Genomic DNA, 19,739 nt, shown 5'->3' with positions numbered 1-19,739 from the left:
TGAAATTAACTATCTTTTTGGTCTCATCACACGGTATAATTTCATAATTAGAACCGTTCATTTTTTAAGCCCTACTTAAAATCTCATCATTGTAAAAAATCTTTAAAATCGCAAGTCATTTATCCATTTAATTATAATAACAATTATTCATATTCATCTATCGAAAATCGTGTTTGTCTGTTTATTTGATCACAGTTTGATTACTAAATAATTATTGATTTAGTAAATTTTTTGAAATAATGATATTTGAAGTAAGACTTAAAATTAGACGGTTTAGATTATAATGATCTTTAAAGTGAAATTTAAAAAATTGTGGTTAGCTTTGTATTAATTTGTTAATTCATTAACTTTAAAGCTATATATATTGAGGAGGGAAATGGCACGCTTGAGAGTAAAAATATTTTCAAGAAATAAACAAAAACTTAGAGTCTTATACACCAAGACGTGATGGAACCAAATTTAACTTGCTTGGCCCTGAAAGAAGTTTATTAAGGGCTGCATAGAACATGGAGGTCTTTGTCCTTTTTCCATAAACTTTCAACGCATTACTTATCATCCTTGGCTATTAATCTCATGGGTATTTGTCTTCGAACAAAACAATATTATAATCTGTCCTCACTCATCTAATTCAAATGTACCAATAATTATAGGCAAAACTTATCGAATATGGCACTAGCTATCCCAATAGCGCCTTCACTATTCTAAATATTATTAGTACACTAGGTTATGATCATAATAAACAACATACTTAGTCCTACTGGTGAAGGGTCGACTCCTTCAACTCCAACTTATTGTCAATCTAAAGTGAACTACTAAATGGCCGGATTAGATAGTAACATTGGATTTATATTTAGTTACAGTACTGTTTAAGTGTTTATGTCCATAAGATTAGACACCCTTACATGTAATAGCATACATTTTTATTATGTCATACCCAAAAGATATTATGAATTCAAACTATTTTTCATATTTGTATCGATACAACAACAACCCATTGGCCATTGCTCACCTATTGATTTGTAAGGCATTGGGATTTAGGTGATAGTTTCATGTGAATAATTAAGTCGACCTTTTTGTAATCTTTGTCTAGCTGGATGGCCTCGGGTTGAATCCTAAAACATATGCTACAAGCTTTACAAATATACCAAAGATGGGGTATTCATATTCCATTCAATAGTGAATTCAAAATGCATTGAATTTGAAGAGTAGATATTTGCCAAGTTGCCTGTGTATTATACCACTTTCATTCACATGCAGTGGCGCTTGTAGACGTCCCTCTCCAAGGCGCGTAGGATGGGATCATCTTCAAAGAAGCCATATATATGCCGATGATTGATGACCACAGTCCAGTCCAGCCCACAAACATGTACACTCCACAGTTTTTGGCTTGGTGCAACTCACCTCACTCTGTGCAAATTGCAATATAATAACATTATATTGGACAATTAAGTATTATTAAAAACAATAAAATAATATATTAAAAAGGGAGCATGATAAGGACATGGGGACAGGTGCATTATAATAATGATTGTGTCCTTTTCCCTTGTTTGTCTTTATTATATGACATCATTACTCCCAATATTACTTAATACTAGTACTCCCACTCATTATTATTCATTTAAATTCTCTCTCCTCCTACTAGCTTAAAATCCCCAAACCCAGAACAAACCACACTTTCTTTCTATATTTCTATGCAATTTGGATGCTCTGTTGTTTCAGTGTGCTCCTGTTGCTCTGGTTTTGGGGTTTGGGAAGTTATATTAGTGACCTCTATTTCTATTTCAGACTTTTGGGTTTCAGAGAGCAAGAAATGTATGCAGAGACTGGGCTTTTGTTCCCTTATTTCCAGAATTCTCCTCAAGAATTTCAGCAACTGGAGGAGTTCTGCAGAGCCCAGAAGTCCAATGCTTCAATGGTACTCTCTTTCTCTTTCTACACATACATATGTGTATATTTGTGAATTATCATCAATTCTGTAATCTTTGTGTTCATTTTCTTGTGGATTAGCTCGATCTGCATTGATTTGATTAGTTCTAAGATGGGTTTGAGCTGACTAAGTAGAAAGTTGTGGATTTGGCTTACTCTCTCGGCTTTACTATGTACTCTGTCTAAGATATCAATAACCCTCTGTTTGTTTGTTGAGAAAATGGGACTATTTGTGGACTAATTTACTTTGGTTCAGTTCTACTGTAAATCAAAGTTCAAATTTTTGACATTTTTATGTTTATTGGTCTAATTTTTCATCCAATCCCCTGTTTGGTTGCTGAGAAAATAAGGGGGAAAATGTAAAATTTGTGAACGTTCCGTGTCTGTGAATTTAAGTCAGGTAGAGAAGAAGAGAAGAAAAAGACAAGATTTTTAGTTACTCTTATTCGTGTTTGGATGAACAGAAAATTCACGGAGAGAAAATCTCTAATTGATAGTAAATTTGGAACAGTTAACAATCAAACAACACATAAATATCTTTCTTTCACCAAATATCTCTACTTTTTGGAGAGAGAGAAAAAAAAGTGGGCCGACAGAAATTAGTCAATTATCTCTGTTTCTCTCCACATTTAATAACTATCCGAGCCTGAGATTCTCTCCATTTCTTTCAATCCAAAACACTGCAGATGTTTTTAATTTTTGATGGTATCTGGGTTTTGACAAAATGAAAAGCTAAAAGGAAAAAGGAAAAAGAAAAAAGAAAAAAGATCTCGATCCTTCTCTTGTTCTTATTTTCTCAGGGAATACGTATGGGAACAGCTGGAGCTAGCTTTATGTGCTGGATCTGGAAAAGGATAAAAAGGGATAGTTGTATAATTGGAAACGTTTTCATAGTTACGTCTTCAGTCTTCTATAAGTTTTCTCTTTCTCTGGTGTGATGCTTGCAGTAGGAATTTTTGCTTTCTCACCCACCCCTTTCACACTAATGCTAAAGAAGGAAAAGATACATTTTGTTTTTTTCTTTTGAGTGAGAAAAAGATAAAGAAAAGAGAAACAGTTCATCTTCTCCTTAATGTTTATGGAACTTTGGTGTTAAAACTATACTTTTGGAGAAGGCTAGGAAAAAGAAAAATTACTTTTGCCGTGGAGTTCTGCTTTTGTATAAAATAGGTGATGTAGTGGGAGAGTCAGAGTCGAAAAGAGGATTCCTCAGTTCTTTCTCTCATTCAAAACCGTGCATGAGACTTTCATCTTGCACTGCTCCTAAGTGATAAAAGAAAGAAGAACTCATCTTCTTGACAATTCATGTGAGATTCTCAGAATTAGCAATTTCTTTAGGGCCCATTTCTATTGATGAGTGCTCTAACTTTGAGAACTTCCACTTGTTGTTTATTTTGGTCTGAATTTTAGGTACTGTTACTTTGCCACAATTAATTTCATATTTGATTTACTCTATAGTTGATCAATATGGCAGTCCACAATATGGCCTTCACATTGCAAAGTTAGATGCTTCTGTTTGGTCTTGTTCAAGCTTGTTGCCAATAGAAGTTGATATTTGTTCAAATTTTCTACTATCTGGCTAATGGGAACTGAAAATAAATTTTATACTCTCAATGGTTCTACACATCCTGGCATGAGACTATCATTGCTGAAGTTTCCATTGAATCTCTGTGTATGCTAATTTTGTTTTTCCTTATGCAGAATAACCTTGTTGAGGCCTCCATGATATCAGAATATGACCTGGGAGGAGAATGGGATCTATTTAAAGCTCCAGAGCCTATCATTGAAGAACCAGCCATGGGCCCTGATCCCATGACAGCAGCCATTTCGATGATATCCTGTGGGGAAGATGTCATCTCTCCTCAAGGACTCAAGGTTTCAGACATTGAATCACTTCAAAGTGAGCAGCTTTTGAGCGAGGTCTTCTATGAGAAGGATCTCCTAGATAAAGAGGCATCCATGATATCACTAGAAGGATCTTCTAGTGAGGTCCTAGATATCAAAATTCCTGCTTTGAGCATGGATCGAAATCAAATTCAAGAAAGCAAACCACTTCGTGACATACCATTCCAGAAAAGTGTCAGCTCAGGATGCTTAAGCTCAATGGAGTGGGTGCATGGAGCTTCAACGAAGCCGAGTTTTCTGGATTTTCCTGGAATGGATTTTGGTGCTGTTTATGGGATTCGGAGGGCATTTAGTGAAGGAGATATTAAGGTCAGACATAACTAGTTTACATTATTATTTTATGTTATGTATTTGTGAGAATTAAAAATATTTAAATTCTTACAGAAATTAAAAACAGCACCTATCTATACCACAGCAATTACGTAGAGAAGAGGTTATGAATTAAAGAAAGGCATAAAATGATGAAAAGGAGACCCTGATATTTTAATGGACATCTGGCAGTCCTATGTTTCTCATATGAACAAAACAATTAAATCCTTCTATCATAGCATTTAGACTGCCGATAACAACAAGACCGCCATGACTTACCATATCTTTCAGTCTATTAAAAACCACCTTCACAGTAAGACACATCTATTGACTAAAGCTTGCGGTTGAAATTGCAAGTTTCCTATGGTGCATACAAATTCTTGCAAGATAACCAACGGGAATCTTTCAGTAAGAGACTGATGCATTTATGCGACTGATGTCTGTGAATCTCATGACACCATGTCTAGAAATCAGGGAATCATTTCAGAGATAGTATCTCTCTCAAAATTTTTTTTTTTTGGCCAACCCATTGATAATTTCATTTATTTGCAATCAAGCACTAAGCATTTATTGGCTTTGTAACAAAGTCTGCTGGACTGAGAAATGTTTAGACATGTCTGGCCATTTTCACAGGATGGGCTGGGTCATTGATACTGAATTTTTATGACAGACTCTTGGTAACGGAACCATAAGCCTCGCCCATTCTTCCCTTGAGCGGCCCATAGTTATCAGCAACTGTACCACTGAAGAACGTAGGGAAAAGCTTTCAAGATATCGGAACAAGAAGACAAAGAGGAACTTCGGCAGGAAAATCAAGGTAAAATCTTGATCAATATTGTTGCTATAGACTCATTACTATTATACTTAGTAAATACTTTCTGCAGACACTTATCTGAGCTAGATACAGTCAAAATTCAGGACTACATAGCCATGTACCAATTCAACATTTGTCTCCTGAATGCTATTCCCATCCGATGCACACTCAAAATCCTTGTTATTAGATGGTTGGCATAGTGAACTGGCATTGCCCTTTTTTTTAATCAATGACCTAAAGAACATTTCACCTTTGCCAAATGCTTCAGGGACCTACTAATGTTCATGTCTTTTGCGTTAGATGTTCGTTGGGTTTTCTATGAGGACTGACTGGTGTATTTTTGGGGCTGTTGAAACGGGGTTGGTTGTTAGATCTATATACATGGATAATTTCCTGTCTTGTTAATAGCTTAGATTCAAAAAGCTGCAATATATACTCTAAAGTAGCTATTACCAACACCGGTTGACCCCCAAGGTTATATTTTAACCATATTAAAAGCCATAGTATCTCTTGCTGTCCTAATTGGAACGATGTCAAACAGAATATGACTACTTTCATAGCATGCTTTTCTTGGCAGAAAAGAATTCTTAATTTTCATAACCACTAGTTTTCCATGTACTGGCTTCAGCCTTTAGCTGATACCTTACTGAAGGTCCGAAACTAATGAAATTATTTCTTTCAGTATGCATGCAGGAAGGCTCTTGCAGACAACCAGCCGAGGATCCGTGGAAGGTTCGCAAAGACTGAAGAATCTTATGGCAAGAGGCAATAACTGTTGACTTAAATACCAAGAAGAATGTAGGAATGGAAGTAGCTAGGTCCAATGAATGATGTAATGGAAGAGATCAGTAGTAGTGTAAGCCTGGCAATTAGACTTGGACTCAGTTTAGGTATCGCTCAATAAACCAGACCCCCAAACCCTACCAAGTATATGAATCTCTATCTTCTGTAATAACCTCTTCTCTATCTACTGTAATAACCTCTTCTCTAGACCTACATGGCCAATTACAGATGTAAATAGGGTATGTTAAATAATCGGGGAACCAAACAGTTGTACTTGTTCATATTAAGTATGTTATGAAATGGCAATCTTGTGGTCCCTCCACTGGTGCAGCGGTGCTTCCAGTGAACAAACGGTAACAATGAAAAATTATGACATTGAGTGAGGAGGCCAGAGACCATCATATATTGTTTTTATCACTGAGTATGCATATGGTATGCATATGGTATGGTGGAAGCTATGATACTGGTTTAACTGCATCTGAACTTAAGATTTAGCACACAGAAATGGCTATTTGGCTTGACGAGAAATATGAGATATAAAAATCCCCCTAAAAGACTGGACTGAAAAGCATATATCAAACAGACCCTCAAGAAGGGAAAACGTTGTGACCCTTAGAAACTGTTATGACATGTAAGGAGTCACCCACCACACATACAGGACTAAAAGAAAGCACTTGCTGCAGCTTTAAACCTTTCATCATCGCCAATGCCTCAACATGATTAACATTAACAGCAGAAGCCACCCCTATAGCCAACCCCGCCACAAAATTACTTTTATCATCGATGACCACCACACCTTCAGCATTGCTATAAGCATAGAAGGCCCCGTCGAAATTGAGCTTGAAAGAACTCAAGCTCGGACAACGGCAATGGGAGATACTTTTGGAACGGGGCTGGTGAATATGAATTCCTGCAAAAAGGATAAGGCAGCGCACACAATCTGCACTCGGCTCAAAGCAGGAACCTTGCTTCCACACAATCATTCCTGTGATTCCATATATTCCAAAGGAGCAGAAACACAATTTCCTGTCATCCACTCCAAACTTGGACTACCGAAATAATCACAGGGTAAAGGCTACAACAAGAAGAAAGCTTCGCAGATTAGCTGGAAAATCATTCATTCATTATCTTTAATTGCATGATTCATCCAAAATTTTACTGGTACTGTCTTGCCTTGGATTAACTACTCTGAAGATTTAATTAACATTCTATTTCTGATGGATCCCACATTCCCACCCAAAAAGTATTTGATGGAAATGAAACAAAAAAATATATATAAAGAAAAAAATTGTTGATTTCCATTGTTCAACAATATTGCAACCTTCTTCAGCCAACTCCATCTCTGTCTAAGACCATTTACCACCACCATAAAACTCACTATCCTGGCTCTCTTCTACCAGATTGCAACTTTATGCTCACAACCTTAGACTGTACTCTTATCCCTTACTAGCAAAGTTGACATGCGTCAACCCACAAATAATACACCAAATCAGGGCATTCTATGACACATGACTATCAACCAAACATCCTCCAAATTAAGCCAAAAAGGGAACCGAGGGCTCCTCTCATTTAGTGCAATCATAAATCTAACAGTCACAGATGAGAGCCTGAGCTTTGGGTCCCACAGCCAAACGCATTTGTGACAAAACAAAGCATGCCTTGTTTTTGGTATTAATTTAGACTACTTTTGTCCCAAACCCATCTTCCAAGTCACAGTTGCTCTAATGCGGCTTCATCCTCATCATCTACCTCTTCTCTTTGTAACATAAGCCAAGACAACAGAGTGAGTTTAAAAGACCCATTTGTCACCAAGCTACCCAAATTGCCCCTTAGAGAGAGAGAGAAAGAGAGACATGAGTCCAACATAAGCTGAACCTTCTAGTGTAAAATGACTGAACCAAACATAACCCAAAAGGAACATTTCTATAGCACCCCAGAACTCCAACATTCTTGGAACAACACTATGCACCATCTCTTTGCTCAAACACCATAGCCATAACTCATAAGCCATCAACCTCCACACACACACACACACACACACACACACACACACACATATATATATATATATGATTGCATTATTGCAACTACTTTCACCTCAAAACCTTATGAATGATTTGTACTCTGCACGTTGACCTTTCAACTTTAACATATTATAACAGAGGATAAGACACCAACAAGCTTCATATATTCACGTGATCCAACTTGCCACTCCAAATTAGGGCATGTCCTGATGCCCATGACCATCATAAGCAATTAAAAAAATATAAAATCCGAAAGAAAAAAAGCCATCTTTAGCCATCATTTTCTTCTTGATGGGGTTGACCTCCCAAAAATGAAATGCTCACACTTTCATCTGAACTTTGTTTATTTTCAAAACTCATCCACCAAAAATACCCACCAATTCTTAAGTTGAAAGACCCCATCATTGGGACAGACTTGTGTCAATTTTCATTTGGGCCCGAGAATGACATAGACGCAGGCCATGAGTACTCTTCAAATTCAGAAACAGAGGACTTTCAACCCAAAACTAAAACCCACCCCCTTGCAATTCCATAATACCACAACAGTACAACACACAGTCAAGTCGTGGTCATCTTCTACGAATTCAGAAAGTTTCTTTTTTTAACAAATAAACATAAAATGGAAATAAGGCTCACAAAGATCCTTTTCCACAAATTTGTACTAGTCAACCGATAAGTCGTAGAGTTCTGAACATAGAATTTGGTCCAACAACCAAAAAGCAAAACTCTAATCTAATTATAATTTATACAAATTAGATACCATAACGGAAACAGTGACCCTGTTAGCAGGACAACCAACATTAATTTACCCAAAATAACCCTCTTAAGAAATTGGTGGGAAAATTCTTGATTTCCATCGGTGAAGTTTGCACTTCAAACCCTATGAATCCTAATTATCCTATCCATTACAGTGGAAAACCATCAGGAAAAAAACAACATCACCCACAAAAAAAAAGTTTTAAGAATTTTTAAAATTCCATCTATGCTTGCCGCCTATTGCTCCGATGAACACCAACCTCTTACAAGTTGCAACCCAAGTTGCAGAAATTTTTCTACAACTATTTTTGAATCAAACCCATTAACAGTGAATCTGCCCAATACATTCCCAACCCAAATAAATGTGGAAATAATTTCACACTGTCGACTACCACCGGTAACCTTCAGCCAATTTAAGCTTCTCGTTCCAAAACAACAAAAGCCCATCACAAATCGACGACCGCCAAGAAATTTAATTAAACATGGTACTAACTTTACGAAATATGGTCAATTTAATTCAAGCTTCACATAACCCAAATCAAAACAAAAGCACAAACATAGAAATTGGATAGCACATTATAGTTTGAAGTTTCCAACTTTGTTGGAACTAAGGTTTGAAACTTGGAACAAACGTTGCACTATGTCTCTGTCCCTCTGCTAAAAAAACCATAGCGACCACCAAAAATCGATAATGACTCACAAAATAAATATGAAAAAACCCAGCCCAAGAAAGAATGTTACTATGTACCAGATTGTTCATGACCACCATACCCATGACCTTGCCAGAAGAATTGTGCTCTAAACACGTAAGGCGCACGTTAGCCCCTATCCCTCTCTCTCATACACATCTTACTCTCTAATATAACACTTATGCAAGATAACGCCGACCTCTTCTCTCTCTCTCTCTCCTCTCTTCGATACTCTGTCACCTGACCTATTCCTCTCTCTCTCTCTCTCTCTCTCTCTCTCTCTCAAAGTTTTCACACAGAAAAATAAAAGGGAGAATTTCCATGACTCGAATTTTACTATTTTATCTTGCTGTTCAACATAATTACATTACATTCTCTCTCTTTCTGTGCTCTGAAGCAGTTGGAGAGAAACTTCCTGAATAGATCCCTATTTCTCCGTCCAACTCTTCCGTGAATTTCGATCCTTTTTATCTAATTATCGAGCATTCTCTTTGCTCAAATTTCCCTCTATTTCTCACACTCTATCTCTCCTAACTTTCTGTTTGTCTTCTGGGACAAAATTCTGTACCAGTCGTTATCGTTTCAGTTGCTCTGTTTTACGAATCCAATTAGGAATTAGGGTTTATTGGTATTCTGAGAATTGGGCTTTTGATGTGAATCAAAAGGGGTTTATGGGTATTGTGTGGAACTGAGATTTCTTCGGTTTATGGGAATCGGAGATTCGTGGGGTTTCTGAATTTCCGTGAGAATGATAATCAAGAAGAACCTGAAATCCCAAATGCCGAGTCTGAAACGGTGCAAAGTCGGTGACTCAGCGGGTGAGGACGACGATAGCTCGGCTCGGAAGAAGAGGAAGAGTAATGGGTATTACCCTCTCAATCTACTTGGCGAGGTCGCCGCGGGTATTATCCCTGTGAGCTTTCGTGGTTTGCTCGGCTCGGAGAAGGGCTTCTCTGCTTCGTGGTGCACCGAGGTCTCGTGCTCCCCCGAGGTGGAGTCGAAATCGATGAACAGAGAATCTGCAAAAGCAAAGACGAACCGGAAGGCGGAGGTTCCGCGGCCGCCCCTGGTGAGAACTTCGAGGGGCCGAGTTCAGGTACTCCCTTCTCGGTTTAATGACTCGGTTATTGAGAATTGGAAGAAAGAAAGTAAGACTAGTTTGCGTGATTATAGTTTTGATGATGAGATTGTTGAGTGTAAGAAAGAGAAAACTAGCTTTAAAACCCCCAAACTAGGTAGCCAAAATGCAAAGAAGATACGAAATGAAGAGAGAATTGGATATAACAGTAAGAAGCATTCGGTATTGTGTGAAGAAGAGGAAGGAGAGGAGGAAGAAGGGTGTGCGCCGTTTAAGAGTTTTAGCATTAGGAAGTATTCGAGCTCGTGGAGTACACTCACGTCGGTGCATGAACAATTGGTTGAAGATGACAAGTGTCCAGTTGCGGAAACGGATGAACAAGAGGATTTAGTGGGTGCGGTGAGGATTTCAAAGCAGAATGGTGAGAGGAAAGACGGGTTGTATGGACCCGAAGACTTTTATTCGGGTGATACAGTGTGGGCGAAGCCAGGGAAAAAGGAGCCTTTCTGGCCTGCCATTGTTATCGATCCAATGTCGCAAGCGCCTGAGCTAGTTTTGAGGGCTTGCATACCTGATGCAGCTTGTGTGATGTTCTTTGGGTACTCTGGGAATGAGAATCAAAGGGTATGAATTACTTTCTATATGGAGTTTATCTGCATTTATGGACTTGTGTTATCTTAATGTTTAGAAGAGTGTGACCATTTATTATAATATTTTGTGTGATCGTGAGCAGGATTATGCTTGGGTTAAACGGGGGATGATTTTTCCCTTTATGGATTATGTGGACAGGTTTGTAACGGTTCTTGTCGTTTTATAGTGTTTAAATACAAATTTAGTAATCCCTTTGTGGTTAGGTAATATTTCGCGTGATATAGGTTCCAGGCACAGCCCGAAGTGAACAGCTGCGAGCCTTGTGATTTCCAGATGGCAATTGAGGAGGCATTTTTGGTGGAACAAGGGTTTACAGAGAAGTTGATAGCAGATATAAACATGGCAGCTGGGAACCCAATGTATGATGAATCTCTACTTAGAGGGGTTCAAGAGGCTACTGGTTCAAATCATGATCTGGACTGTCAGTTTCTGAACCAGGCAAGTTCTCTTAGAGAACTTTTTTTTCAGTTATATTGTGTAATTGCTAGGACGTAATATTGACTGTATGGTTTCTCTGAGTAGGATGCATATGGGAAGAAGAAAGACACACGATCCTGCAAAGGCTGTGGCTTGAACCTTCCTTTTAAAACGACAAAGAAAATAAACGTTACAACTCCTGGAGGCCAATTTCTTTGTAAAACATGTGCTAGGGTTTGTATGACCTACCTTGTTTTGAGTGTTCTTATATTAGTTTTAAGTTTTCTGTTCTTGTAAAAAAAAAAAAAAAAAGTTTTAAGGCATCCTCTGGGTATTGTGCATTGTTCACATTACATGCATTCTTATTGCAGTTAACAAAATCAAAACATTTTTGTGGCATATGCAAGAAGATTTGGAATCATTCGGACAGTGGAAGTTGGGTAAGGAAACCAACAATGCTAGGGTTGTGATAATAATTCCTATTTGTAGAGAACTACTATTCCTTAGCAATTTAATGTTTTAACTTTTCTTTGTGAGCAGGTTCGCTGTGATGGTTGCAAAGTGTGGGTACATGCAGAATGTGACAAAATTTCAAGCAATCTTTTTAAGGTCCATACATCATACTGAATTTGTGACACTGTTGTTTTCATCATTCTACATAATGAGTTTGAAGATATTCTATTCTTTGCTGACTATGTTATTTCGTTTTTGAAGAATTTGGGGGGCACCGAGTACTACTGCCCTGCTTGCAAAGCAAAGTTTAATTTTGAATTATCAGATTCTGAAAGGGGGCAACCAAAAGTCAAGTAAGTCTACAAACTGCCTTTTTATGTTTCATTTACACAAATGTTTCAGTGTTGTGATTGTCATCATCAATCACAACTAATCCAATTGCGTATAGGAGCAGTAGTTTTTTCTTTCTTTATTTGGACTGGAGTAATTAGTTTATTATCTCCTTTTTCACTTTATGAATGAATTGGGTATATTTTTTTGACCCCCTTGTCCGTAATAATCATAGAGTTTTGATGCACAGATGGAATAAAAATGATGGTCAACTGGTGCTGCCTAACAAGGTTACTGTTCTCTGCAATGGTGTGGAAGGCATATATTTTCCAAGTCTTCACTCGTAAGCATAAGATCAACTTTTTTTTTTTTTCCCCCCTTTTTGGTTGGAAAAATTACATTGTTAGTAGCATTGGTGGTTGAATTCATATTATTTATTCTTTTCTTTTTTCACCTTAATGGAGGGAGTCAACTTGATGATTCTTGTGATCTGAAATCTGAAAATATCTAATACATATACATGTTTTTCCTTACATTTCAGGGTTGTGTGTCAGTGTGTGTTTTGTGGGTCAGAAAAGCAAGCACTTAGTGAATGGGAGCGACACACAGGTTCCAAATCAAGAAATTGGAGGACTAGTGTTAGAGTGAAAGATACTCTACTGCCACTGGAACAATGGGTTTGTACTATACTTTCAGATTCTTGGTTTTTTTCCCATTTAATGGTATGCAGACACATATTCTTAATCAATCTCATTTGACTTTGCAGATGCTGCAGCTAGCAGAGTATCATGCAAATGCTCTCGTGTCTGTCAAACCTCCCAAGCGACCTTCTCTTAAAGAACGAAAGCAGAAGTTGCTTACCTTTTTGCAAGGTACATTTGTTTTCTATTTTTGGGCATATAATTTTACGTTTCAGTGGCCAGATGAGCTGGTGTAAACTAACTGCATTCCACTGGTTGCTATGACAGAAAAGTATGAACCTGTTCATGCCAAGTGGACTACAGAACGATGTGCTGTATGTAGATGGGTTGAAGATTATGACTACAACAAGATCATCATCTGCAACAGGTATCAATAGGGTTCATTTTCTGAGTATTCATTGTCAAATCATGACAACTCCAGACCAACTATTGGATGCCTGTTATTGACTGCATAGGTTATAAAGGCATGAAAATCAGTTGAATGTTTAATGTTTTTATTTCAATCAGATGTCAAATAGCTGTTCATCAAGAATGCTATGGAGCAAGAAATGTTCAGGATTTCACTTCATGGGTTTGCAAAGCATGTGAAACACCTGAAGTCAAGCGAGAATGTTGCCTCTGTCCTGTGAAAGGCAAGTCTCTGGCTAGAGTGGATTTTTTGAGCTATGCACTAGTCATGTCATGAAGTTTCATTTTGGTAACATGATCTTATCTTTGATCTGATTTTGTTTATGTTTTTGCCCCACAGGAGGTGCTTTAAAGCCAACTGATATTGAGACATTGTGGGTTCATGTTACATGTGCTTGGTTCAGACCTGAAGTCTCTTTTGCAAGTGATGAAAAGATGGAGCCTGCTCTTGGGATCTTGAGTATTCCATCAAATTCTTTTGTGAAGGTGGATTCTTTTGTTCTTGTATATTGTTTTTTAGCTGTTCCAATTCAAATTCATTCATGAAACCCTTTGATAAATCTCATCATATACATTGAAATTTACTTTGAAAAATCTTGAACACTGCTTTTTTTTTTAAATAAGATTGAAGACTTCTATTCTCAAACCTCGTGAATTGATACTGTAAATAATCGACACCTAATCCTTCACATCCATAATTAATTTCACCGATAAAAGATAACAAAATTTATAATATTTTGCACCATAACATATGGAGAGTGACATGCAATCTTGATTGAATCTAAAGAGTGGACTTCTTTGTGTTTTTGGTAATTCGTTTACATGGTGGATCTAGAAATGATCCAGAATACACACTGTCATTTATTCTGAGTTGGGTTTATTCTTTTCTTTTTTATCTTAGTGCACGTTTCCTGACATGTTTAGCTGGTGCTATCTGAGGCCTTTTTTTTTTCCTCATGTCCTCCAGATTTGTGTTATTTGTAAGCAAATTCATGGTTCATGCACACAATGTTGCAAGTGTTCCACTTATTACCATGCAATGTGTGCATCAAGGGCAGGGTATCGCATGGAGGTGAGTTCTTTTTGCTTTTTGTTTGTTCTCATTAATGCTAAAAAAATTTATATATGAGGGAGAATTTGCCGTAAAGATTTGGGACTTCCCTCGGCCATAATATCTTTCTATTTTCTGTGTATCCTTTGATTATGTTCATATTTTATTCGTTTGTGCCGCCTCTGGTTTTTAAAGTTGTTGCATCTTTAGGTTTATGTGGATGGATCCATTACATGTATCTCCTTGTCAATTAGATTACTTATGTATTTAGTGATATGTGATTGCATTGATTTGTGCATCCCTAATATGCAGTTGCACTGTTTGGAGAAAAACGGAAAACAGATCACAAAAATGGTTTCTTATTGTGCTTATCACAGGTGTGGAATCTCAATTTTTTCAATTAAAATCCCCCATCCCCCCTCCCCTTCTTCATTCTCAGAGTGGCTATGTCCTAGTGCCTCTGAATATGGCATTCTTGGACATGTACAAGTTATTCCTGCTTTGTCCTTCACAAGCTACAGTTTCATTTTTGGTGCAGGGCCCCAAATCCAGACACTATCCTAATTATACAGACTCCTTCAGGTGTGATTTCAGCCAAAAGCCATCTACAAAATAAGAAGAGGCCTGGTTCAAGGTTAATTTCATCTAATAGAATGCAGCTTGAAGAGGTTCCAACCATTGAAACTACTGAGCCAGAACCGTTTTCTGCTGCAAGGTGCCGGGTATTCAAAAGATTGAAAAATAACAAGAAGGTATTCTACTTTTATGTTTTGTTTTTCCGTATCACTGTTTATTTTCCCCTAGTATGTCACTGTTAGAAAAATTCTGTAGCTAGGCACTTTCATGTATAAATGGAATTCTTCCTCTCCTTTTATTTGACAATAGACAGTTAAATGCCTCTTTATTATGTGTGCCTGCTGCCACTAAAATGGAAGAAAAATGTATACGTCATAAAGTGGTGGACCAGTATGGAGATCATTATATTTTTGTTAAATTCATTAGATTTGTAATTAGCCTTATCCCCACTATTATTTTTCTGATGGCTAGAGAGCAGAAGAAGAAGCCGTTTCCCACCAAGTGATGGGGCATTCCCATCATCCCTTGGGAGCAATTCGAAGTTTGAACACATTCAGAGTAATTTTTTTACCTTATCAGAGATTCAGACTTAGATGGGATAGTATAGTCGTTTCCATCCCCTTTCATGCTGGATTTCAAATAAATCAATCTCAGGATGACATGCTTGTTTTTTTCTTGAATAGGTAGTAGAGGAGCCGCAGTCTTTTTCGTCTTTTAGAGAACGGCTTTACCATTTACAGGCAAATATCTTCCTTATTTTCCATTTAATATTGGATGTTTAGTTCAATTTTTGATTATTTTTGGGTGTATGTATTTGATTGCAGAGAACCGAAAATGATCGTGTTTGCTTTGGTAGATCCGGGATACATGGATGGGGTCTCTTTGCACGTAGAAACATTCAAGAAGGAGAAATGGTACGGAAACTGAATGTTAAACTACATATAATCTATTGTAATCATTTTCTGTAATTGTAAAGTGTCAGCTTTTGTATGTTGAGAAGTTATTTCATTGTGCCACTGATACTAGGTCTAATGAATCATTGGAAAGAAAATCACTCAATTCAAAGTATGAAATTAGTTATTTCAAAGGCATTTGAAAACACAATGGACTAAGAAGCATGTGTCTGTTTCAGGTTCTTGAATATCGTGGTGAGCAGGTGAGGGGCAGTGTTGCAGATCTGAGGGAGGCACGCTATAGATCAGAAGGCAAAGACTGTTATGTGAGTCGGTTACTTTTCAAGTGGTTTCAATTATTACCTTTATAATTATAAAGGAAAAAAGGAACCTGTAGTGTTGAATTTCTTTAACAAGTCTGGTGCGCCACATAATTTCCCATGCTCCGCTGTCCAGCTAGAATTTCAGCTTTTATACTATTTTCATTCCTTTTTCGATTCTTTCTCAAGGCTAATGTTTACTCTGCAGCTGTTTAAGATCAGTGAAGAAGTTGTGGTGGATGCCACTGATAAAGGAAATATAGCACGCCTGATCAACCATTCGGTAAGTCATTCAAACTGATGAATGTTAGTTAGGGCACGTGCTGCCCTTTCATTTCATGATTTGCTCCTCTACTGTTCTCCAAATAGATTCCGTTGCCTATGCGTTGATGTCATGACACTTCACAATCTAGAATCAAGTATACCCCGAATTTCTCATGAAATAGTGACAGCCTTCATTTCTAGCCTGTTGTCTGGTAGTGTTGTGAATTATAGATCAATTTGCAGTTTCAGATATAAAGCAGGAAATTGTTGTTTTGTTAGGGATTTTAGTATTTTGTTGTGAATTTTTCTCTTAGCCTACCAATACTGTCGGTCATCCTTACTGTTGTGGTGTTGTGTATATTTGATGTAGTGTATGCCCAATTGCTATGCGAGGATCATGAGTGTGGGTGATGAGGAAAGCCGGATTGTACTTATTGCAAAGACTACTGTATCTGCCGGGGACGAGCTAACGTATGCCCCTCTCTCTCTCACACTCACACACGCAGTTCCTTATGAAACTCTAGTCTCAATGCATATTCTCTTGTTGTTTGCCTCTGGCAGGTATGATTATCTATTTGATCCGAACGAGCCAGACGAATTCAAAGTGCCTTGTCTATGTAAAGCTCCCAACTGTCGGAAATTCATGAATTAGTAGGATTTGATTCATTGATGTATACTCGCGCTCTCACTCACTCACTCACTCAGTTTGCACAGGCAGCCATTAATTGTTTCTCCGCAAGGAACAACTCACTAACCCATTCCCCCCCATATACCTGTGGGATGATCTCACAGTTGATATAAAATACCAAATTTGTAATTTTTCCTAGAAACAGAAAAAAGAAAAAAGAAAAAAGAAAAAGGAATCCATCAGTGTATTTAATTTTTGTTGGACAAACTTGTTCTAAGCTTAATAAAAGCTATAGTTTTTGCAAGCTTTTTGGTTGCTGGCCATTTCTGTATATTTTGTCTGATCTGCACACCCCAAATCTTCTTCATTCATTAGTAACGTCGTGGAGGGCACCCTCTATCCCATAATGCAAGTTGTTCTTGCCATTCAAACTGCCCTCCTAAAAGAAAAAAAAAATTGAATAATAAATTATGTGTGCCAGTGTTCAGTTCAAGCAATACCACTCTGCAAAATCAAATAAAACATTCAAAAAATATTTAAACTAGAAAAATGAAGATGAATATAAACTTTTGGAAAACAGCATCATCATTGTAATTCTTCTGGGAGAGTTGTCTGGTCCGACACGTAGCATGAGCTGGCGTTGACCGAGTCCTTGTTTGATTGATGTTCTTTTTTAACATCTTTTTTGTCCTTTTCTCCTTGGTTTTCTCGCTCACTGCTCCTCAACTTTTCGATTCTCCAACTCCAAACCCCACTACCCCAGTGTTGTTTCTTCATCTGCGTTTTCGTTGCTCTCCAACCTTAATTGCTTTTTCTTTGTGTTGTGCTTCCATATGTATTGCCGAGTTCATCAAACTGTGTTTAAAACTCTTATCAACCTTTCTTGTTTAGACAATCCACACCAATCACCAACTGGGTTTATTTTAGCTTTGTATAGAACTCTATAATTCCTTTCCTACCTTATATTTCCTTCACCAATTTTCCAGCTCAAAGTGCCAAGTTCTGCAACCCTTACCAAAACATAAAAAAAGAGGGTAACATATTCACAAAAAGATCCTTTTAACGAAGAAAGATGATTACTTTTAGGCCACAGAATTGTTAATTTTTATGTTTGTGACTAGTGAAAGTGAGACAGAGGAGTTGATCCTACGTTAACTCTTCAATTGGCACTCCCATTACTTAGCTTCACTCTTGTTGTTGCTACTGCAACCAAATACTTAGTCTTTGGTTTCAAGTATCTTTGGTTTTGCTAGTTTAAGCATTTTTACTAACAGTTACCCATCAAGCAATCAAAGAAGCAATTGGTCTAATTATGGGGTAGGGTAAACCTTAAAATCAGACAGACACCCCCCCACCCCCCTCCAAAATAAAATGAAAAAAAGATCCAAATTCACAATATAAGGATGAATGCATCCTATTTTATGTGCATCAGTGCATGCACAATATGAAGCCCCAAGTAATTAAGTTGTTAGAAGAGGCTGTTTGATCATGAGAACGCGGCGTTTTCTTCCAATCCAAGTAGTCATCCATAGGGGATCACCTGAGACAACTTGGTAGCCTGCATTCGCGTACAATTTACGAGCACCCAAATCATCTTCATAAGCCCGGAGGGCAAGATACTTGTAACCCCATACCCCTGACAGCATGTCACACGCTTTTAGCAGAACAGTCGCTACTTTCTTCCTCCTATCCATGAAATATTTAATCTCTTGTCAAAAAAAAGAAGTTGGTATTTGAGAACAGAAACGCATAGTCAAAAAAGAAAAACATTGAAATTGACTTGGGTATCCATATATAAACCTGAAACTATTCAAAACAGCTATGCCAGACACATAAAGATATTCCTCTGCATCAGGTGGGAGGTGCTGAAGTACAGTATGGTCCCTCGACACTGTGACATCCACGACACCCACAAGGTCTTTAGACTTGGAAGTGTCAGTGGTTGGCTCAGCAACCAAACAGGCATACCTGGTACATTATGTCTGATCATACTATATCAAAATACTGAACTATATGAAGGACCACATAAATACATAATTATTAGGCCCAATTTTCATGTCTATAAGCTCAAGATCCTAAATGTATGTTCAAAATATAGTGGTATATATTTCAATTTCCAAATACATTGGTTACCTATCTGGAGGTGAGTTCCTAAGTTTATATACAAGCCCAGAAAGCACTTCAGCCTGTTGTTGCAGCAATCAAATTAACCAAAATGAATTATGATAATGATGATGGAATTTGATGAAGAGGAAGTTAAACTGAAAATTACAATAACAACAACAACAATGAAGAGAAAAGCAAGAGGATACCAAACCTGGAAGAATTGGAAGAATAAATCATTGAAGAGAAGCACAGGTTCATGGAATGCTTCAGCTTGAACTTGAGCTGCCTTTCTCACCTCATCTCCATTCTTAAACAAAGTCCTGACCTTCCAACCACACTCACTCACCAAATACTTGAACTCTCCCTTACTATCAATAGCAAACTTTCCACTCCCCAGAAACCCCACTTCCTCAGCTGATGAGGTTGAACTACTGCAGCAATGCACTTGGGAATTTGCCTTCCTAGCTGATCTAGACAGAGTAAACCCATATGAAATTTCTGTGCAGTGTTTTCCAGATATGTTGGGGTAGCTTGCTAGCAAATGAGCCATATTAATTGCTCTGTTATGGATTACTGCCTTATAACTCTTACATTTTGAAATCTGTTTTCTATGCCATTCAATTTCATATTTTCTGTTGTTTGTTTAGATGGAAAAAA

General features: G+C 37.5%; 3 protein-coding genes across 5 annotated transcripts; 2 read left to right on the top strand and 1 right to left on the bottom strand.

Moving 5' to 3' along the window:
* Positions 1-1,623: 1,623 nt before the first annotated feature.
* On the top strand, positions 1,624-6,151 carry LOC147289248 (CCT motif family protein). Of its 2 annotated transcripts, none has more exons than XR_015121357.1 (4): positions 1,624-1,915; positions 3,628-4,140; positions 4,752-4,957; positions 5,637-6,151. XR_015121357.1 is itself a non-coding variant. In XM_086238197.1 (4 exons), exons 1-4 carry the CDS (start codon positions 1,703-1,705, stop codon positions 5,724-5,726), a joined length of 963 nt encoding a protein of 320 aa, XP_086094323.1. In that variant the 5' UTR covers positions 1,626-1,702; the 3' UTR covers positions 5,727-6,151. The 2 variants fall into 2 exon arrangements, 1 of the variants encoding a protein (XP_086094323.1); XM_086238197.1 differs by having other exon boundaries at positions 1,626-1,915; positions 4,811-4,957.
* A 3,187-nt stretch (positions 6,152-9,338) lies between these two features.
* Positions 9,339-17,051, top strand: SDG29 (SET domain group 29). Its single transcript, XM_086235190.1, has 23 exons — positions 9,339-10,908; positions 11,018-11,073; positions 11,160-11,373; positions 11,458-11,586; positions 11,724-11,792; positions 11,893-11,961; positions 12,067-12,158; positions 12,386-12,478; positions 12,677-12,812; positions 12,902-13,007; positions 13,104-13,203; positions 13,344-13,468; positions 13,585-13,730; positions 14,212-14,316; positions 14,608-14,672; positions 14,834-15,047; positions 15,343-15,429; positions 15,555-15,611; positions 15,696-15,785; positions 16,004-16,090; positions 16,293-16,367; positions 16,719-16,819; positions 16,910-17,051. Exons 1-23 carry the CDS (start codon positions 9,955-9,957, stop codon positions 16,998-17,000), a joined length of 3,261 nt encoding a protein of 1,086 aa, XP_086091316.1. The 5' UTR covers positions 9,339-9,954; the 3' UTR covers positions 17,001-17,051.
* A 146-nt stretch (positions 17,052-17,197) lies between these two features.
* Positions 17,198-19,739, bottom strand: LOC147289246 (Acyl-CoA N-acyltransferases (NAT) superfamily protein). 2 transcript variants are annotated; one of them, XM_086235192.1, is made up of 5 exons: positions 19,294-19,739; positions 19,110-19,162; positions 18,777-18,944; positions 18,517-18,662; positions 17,198-17,415 (listed from the first exon to the last, which is right to left on the bottom strand). In XM_086235192.1, the coding sequence occupies exons 1-5, from the start codon at positions 19,630-19,632 to the stop codon at positions 17,348-17,350; spliced, it is 774 nt and encodes a 257-aa protein (XP_086091318.1). In that variant the 5' UTR covers positions 19,633-19,739; the 3' UTR covers positions 17,198-17,347. The 2 variants fall into 2 exon arrangements, with proteins under 2 accessions (XP_086091318.1, XP_086091317.1); XM_086235191.1 differs by lacking the exon at positions 17,198-17,415 and having other exon boundaries at positions 18,097-18,662; positions 19,294-19,738.

The sequence above is a fragment of the Dryas octopetala genome, chromosome 3, assembly GCF_963921425.1.
Source record: "Dryas octopetala chromosome 3, drDryOcto1.1, whole genome shotgun sequence".
Lineage (NCBI taxonomy): Eukaryota > Viridiplantae > Streptophyta > Magnoliopsida > Rosales > Rosaceae > Dryas > Dryas octopetala.
Note: the sequence above shows the minus strand (reverse complement) of the source record. Positions and strands in the feature narration are given on the sequence as shown.